The sequence below is a fragment of the Phocoena phocoena genome, chromosome 7 (assembly GCF_963924675.1).
Source record: "Phocoena phocoena chromosome 7, mPhoPho1.1, whole genome shotgun sequence".
Classification (NCBI taxonomy): Eukaryota; Metazoa; Chordata; class Mammalia; order Artiodactyla; family Phocoenidae; genus Phocoena; species Phocoena phocoena.
The window spans coordinates 20,887,837-20,893,836 of record NC_089225.1 but is presented as its reverse complement, the minus strand read 5'-3'; the positions used below and the strand labels follow the sequence as shown (position 1 = coordinate 20,893,836).

Sequence of the window (6,000 nt, the reverse complement as noted above, 5' to 3'; positions counted from 1 at the left end):
TCAATTTATAAATAGGAAAACTAAGGCCAAGTCACACAGCTAGATAACATTAAGGATGAGAGCTCAGTAATCCTGACTCCTCTTCTAGGGCTCCTTGCTGTCCCCAGAATCTTTGCTTATTGTTTTAACTTTTCTGCTCTTCTGTCTCAAAATATCAGTGTTTGATGTCACCTACAGGTGGGAACTCAAAAGGCATGTTTCAAAGATAACTGCATCCAGTAGCTGAATATGTGTATGTGTGTGTGTGTGTGTGTGTGTGTGTGTGTGTGTGTAACACGAAGGATCATATTGTCAAATCAGACTCATGCAAATCTAGGATATTTTCCAGTATCAAGCTTTATGAATAATTTCAGGAATATAATCAATCAACAGGAACAGGCAAAGCAGGGGGAGGTCTGAGAAACTGAGGGTAGCTTCCAGGTCCTTTCTTCCCATGTAAGACATAAGCTCTCTGTAATGAAACATTTCCATTTTATGGGCATATAGCTGAATAGTTTTGTAACATTTTTCAGGAAGCCATGTTCCTTAAATTCATAGATTCACCATAAGCAATCCTAAATAAGTAGGGATATTGTGTAAAGAGCATTCCATGAACAAGGATGCTCCTCTTAGCAAATAACCATATATCTTCCAAGAGGTTCAGTTATTGTCATGTTTACAATACTGGGTCATCTACTTTCTTTCTTTGTCTAAGAGTATGTTGACCTCTCCACTCCCAGTAATAGGAGAGAAATTGATGATAGGCCAGCTGTCTTAACTTCTTCTTCCTGCTTAATACTTAAATATTCAATAAATAGTAAATAGGCCTGGACTTACCTGGCAGTGCAGTGGTTGAGAATCCGCCTGCCAATGCAGGGCACACGGGTTCGAGCCCTGGTCCGGGAAGATCCCACATGCCGCGGAGCAACTAAGCCCCTGTGCCACAACTACTGAGTCTGCGAGCCACAACTACTGAGCCCACAAGCCACAACTACTGAAGCCCGCGTGCCTAGGGCCCATGCTCTGCAACAGAGAAGCCACCACAGTGAGAAGCCTGCACACCATAATGAAGAGTAGCCCCTGCTCGCCACAACTAGAGAAAGACCCTGCACAGCAACGAAGACCCAATGCAGCCAAAAATAAATAAATGTATTTATTTAAAACAAAAAAAGGAAATAGGCCCCATATGTGTACATCTTCCCAAATACTACCAGATTCTCCATAGTGGGAAAGAGAAAAAAATAAGCCTGTAGTTTTTCCCATATTTAACCATGATCAGAGGTGGCCAGTGGTGAGGAAATAGAAGTATTAGAAGTTTGGTTCTGAGCATTTTTAATCATAGCCTATAAAAATGTTATTCCAAATTGCTTTCTTTGTGCCAAAGAAGTAATAGAAACCTCATGCAAGCAGTCATTTCCCAAGGCCTTATATTTCACTCTGCCTTAGTTTTAACAAAAATATACTCATAAGAATGTCCTTCAACCAAAAGCACTCTTATAGTTATATTCTTTGCCTTCAAAGCTTCCACTCCCTGGGTTTACTTATGGTAAACCAAGCACCAGCTGCTTTTACATTCACCTCTGACTTCCACTGCTGCACCCTACAATCTTTTCTCTGTAGAACTATTGATAACGATATTTCATAAAACCAAATCAGACCTTGTCACTCCCTTGAGGAAAATGCTCTGATGGTTTTATATTTCACTTGGAATAAGTCAAACTCCTTACTATGTCTATGAGGTCCTTCAAGATCTGGCCCCTACATACCGCTCCAATCTCCATTCTAATACCTTCACCATCTTCCTTCTTTCTGTAACTTTAACATGTTATATTTATGTATACGTTAGGACATTTGTACCAGCTATTCCCACTGCCTAGAATGCTCTGCCACCCACTCTACAATGGGCTGGCTGCTTCTCTTCATTCAGGTAATAGATCAAATGTTTATCTGTAATGGAGACCTTCCATGAGCATACAATCTAATAAAACACTCTCTTACCCACAACTATCAGTCTCTGTCACTTTAATTTTCTTCATGGCATTTATAACCATTTGATGGTATAATACCTTGATTATTTATTCATTTATCCTACTATCTCGTTTATCTGGCATTTCTCCAGTGCTTAGAATAAAGCTTTTCACAAAAAAAGACATTCAAGATATGATGTTGAATGAATGAATGAGTGGGCCCTCCTTTTCTGTCAGGTACACGTTCAGGTAATTTAACCTTACATCCATATATAGACGACTCTCAACTCTTTGGAAATTATACAACACACTTATAAGAAAGCCAGGTATCAAAGAACAAATCATCATCAGAGAAATTTAAACATATTTTGAAGTGAATGACAATAAAAATACAGCATATCAAAATTTGTGGGATACAGCAAAAGCAGTGCCTAGAGGGAAATGTATAGCCTTTTTTTCTTCTTTTTTTTTTTGTGAAAGCACGAAGTCCTAACCACTAGACCACTAGGGAGTTCCCAAAATGTATAGCCTTTATGATTACATTAGAAAAGAATAAAGGGTCCAAACCATTGACCTTCAAACGTGATCTTATGTCATCTATATGTAGATGACCCTGAAATTTTTATCTCCTACCCAAAAAGCAGCCCCTGAACTGCAGACTTCTGCATCCAGCTGCCTTACTTATAACAATTTTTAGAAGATTAACAAACATCTCAAACTTAAGTAGGTCTAAAAAATAATTCTTGATTTTTTTGCCCCAAATGTTCCTCTCCCACTATCTATATCTTGATAAATGAGATCCCATTTTTACATTTGCTTAAGCCCCAAATTTAATAGCCTTCCTTGATCCCTTCCTATCCCAACAGGAGCTATTTTACCATTTCTAGAAGTGGATCCATCCTCCAATTCGTTTTCCATACATCAACCAGAATGACCTTCTGAAAAAAAAAGGAAAGCAGATCATGTCAGTTTCCTGTTTAAAACCCATCAATGGGGGCTTCCCTGGTGGCACAGTGGTTAAGAATCCACCTGCCAATGCAGCAGACACGGGTTCGAGCCCTGGTCCGGGAAGATCCCACATGCCTCAGAGCAACTAAGCCCGGGTGCCACAACCACTGAGCCTGCACTCTAGAGCCTGTGAGACACAACTACTGAAGCCCGCACACCTAAAGCCTGTCCTCCACAACAAGAGAAGCCACCGCAGTGAGAAGCCTGTGCACCACAACGAAGAGTAGCCCCCAGCTTGCTGCAACTAGAGAAAGCCCGCACACAACAATGAAGACCCAACACAGCCAAAAATAAAAATAAATTAATTTAAAAAAATCAATGGCTTTATATTGCCCTTGGAATAAAATTCAAACTCCTCACTGTGACCTGCATGGTCCGGCATTACCCTGCTATGCAATCCTCATACACTACCACTTTCTGCTTTAATCAATGTGCTTGAGTCACAACCTCCATTTAGTTTTTTGAACAGAGCTTCAAGTTCTTCCCTTTCCCTAGCTTTTTGCACTGGCAACACCCTCTCTGTGGAATGCTCTTCCACAGGCTCTTGTATGATCTGTCATTCTCATCCGCCAGGTCTCAGCTCCTGTGTATCTTCTGTAATTGTAAGAAAAATTTCATTAGTTTTCTTACTATTTCATAAATCAAACATCCACATATCAACCAAATGAAATAGAAATAGAATATTTCCAGCATTCATGTGCCCCCTATCAATTATAGACCCACCTCACTATAGACACAAGTATTATCCTGACTTTTGTGGGGTGATTTCCTTGTTAATCTTTGTGGTTTTATTACCTGTAATAAAATTCTATCCATAAACAATATATTTTAGTGCTGCCTGCCTTAAATAGAATCATTCTATTTTTCTGCGTGTATTTTACTTCTTTTGTTCAACATCGTGCTTTCGAGATTCATCTACACTGCTATGCCTAGTAGTAATTCATTTATTCTATTGCTATGTGGTATTCCTTCATATGGATATAACACAATTTATTTAGCTCTTCAACTACTTATGGGCATTTAGATTGTTTTCAGGTTTTGGTGAGTAATACTGCTGTAAATATTCCTGTACCTGTGCCCTGGTATATATTTGTGAGAGATGCTAGGAGTGGATTTGCTAGGTTATGGGATAAGAGTGTTATCAAAATTACTGGATAATGCTGGTGTTTCAAAGGGGTTTAGCAAATTATATTCCCACCAGCAGTTTATGAGAATCCTCATTGCTCTTTATCCACACCAACTCTTGGAATTTTCAGATTTACAAAATTTTTGCAATTCCAATGGGTGTACGGAGTATTCCACTTTTTTTTTTTTGCAGTACGTGGGCCTCTCACTGTTGTGGTCTCTCCCATTGCAGAGCACAGGCTCCAGGCGCGCAGGAGCGCGCAGGCTCAGCGGCCATGACTCACGGACCTAGCTGCTCCACGGCATGTGGGATCTTCCCGGACCGGGGCACGAACCCGTGTCTCCTGCATCGGCAGGCAGACTCTCAACCGCTGCGCCACCAGGGAAGCCCTCCACTGTGATCTTAATTGGCAGTTCCATATTGCTGTTGAGGTTAAGCACTTTTTTGTTTGCTTATTGGCCATTTGGATATCTTTGTGTGTGTGTGAAAGTGGAAAATTGAGTTTTAAAATTATTTTTTATAGGGCTATCTGTCATTTATTGACATCTAGAATTTATTTATATATTCTATGCATGACCCCAATATTGTTTATATAGGCAGCAAATATCTTCTCCCACTCTGTGACTTGCCTGTTAACTTTGGCAAATTGGTGCTCTGCAAAGCAGACCTGAGCTGGAATTGAAAGTGAAAAAGATGTTACTGAGGAGTAGCACCGGTGAAGGACAAGGGAGGAGGTAAGGTTGGGCAGGGATTGCCATCAGACAAAAATTCCAACCTCAGAGAGTCTCTGCCAGCCCACGGGGAGCACTGGGACAAAAATATTCCATTATATGAGTCCTCCATTAGGCAGAAATGACAAGCCCCTTGTACCACTGCCGTGTTCAGTTAGTCATTGGCCAGGGACCTCCCCAAGAGGAGAGTGACCTTGACTATCACTGGTGAGTTTTTACCTGGGGACCACCTCAAGAATAGCATGACCTTGGCTCCACAGCTAGGCAAACTTGACGAAGCTAATAGCTGGAGGCGGTCATCAAACCACACTCCTTGCAGCTGGGCAGCAAGTCATTTCTTGAAGGGGGCTCTGAGTGGCACATCTGTGCCTGTCACGCTCATTTAATGGTGTCTTTTTATGAACAGAAGTTCTTAATTTTAATGTAGTCAAAATTTCAATACTTTACTTTATGGTTAATGTACTTTGTGTCTTGTTTAAGAAATCTTCTCCCCCCACCCCAAAAAACAAATCTTTCCCTAGTTTGAGCTCATGAAGATATTCTACTATAATCTATTCTGGAAGTATTTTTATTTTATTTTATTTTGGCCGCACCACGGGGCATGTAGGATGTTAGCTCCCCAACCAGGGATTGAGCCCACGCTCCCTGCAGTGGAAGTGTGGAGCCTTAACCCCTGGACCACTAGGGAAGTCCCTTTAAAAGCATTTTAGTATTACCTTTCACATATAGGTCTTGAAGTAATGGAATTTATTTCTGCATATAGTGTGAGGAGAAGATCTATTTTTCCCATATGGTTACCGCATTGGCTCCACATTGTTGAAAAGACCATGTTTTTCCCACTATTTGCAATGCTACCCCAGCTGCATACCAAGTGTGTATACCATGTATGTATGGGTGTGTTTATGGGATCTCTCTGCTATTCCATTCAAATAGCACCTTATTCCCCTTTATGAGTATCTTCATTATTTAGGGCCCTTTAAATTTTCATATAAATTTTAAAATCAGCTTGTTAATGCTCCCCAAATAACTTTATGATTTTGATTGTGACACTTCTAGAAGAATTTATGTCTTTACAACACCAAGCCTCCTAATTATGAACATGGTATATCTCCAAAACTTAGACACTCCTCTCCCGCGCTTCCTTAGAGCATTTTACACAGCTCTCTGGTGGCCTTATCACCTAATACTG

General features: G+C 40.5%; 1 protein-coding gene across 1 annotated transcript in view; it reads left to right on the top strand.

The window, feature by feature from the left end:
• The first annotated feature begins 4,932 nt into the window (after positions 1–4,932).
• Positions 4,933–6,000, top strand: part of MAP3K19 (mitogen-activated protein kinase kinase kinase 19) — a 43,786-nt gene continuing 42,718 nt past the window's right edge. The window contains 1 exon segment of the mRNA XM_065880134.1: positions 4,933–5,018. Coding sequence (XP_065736206.1) covers positions 4,933–5,018 — 86 coding nt within the window.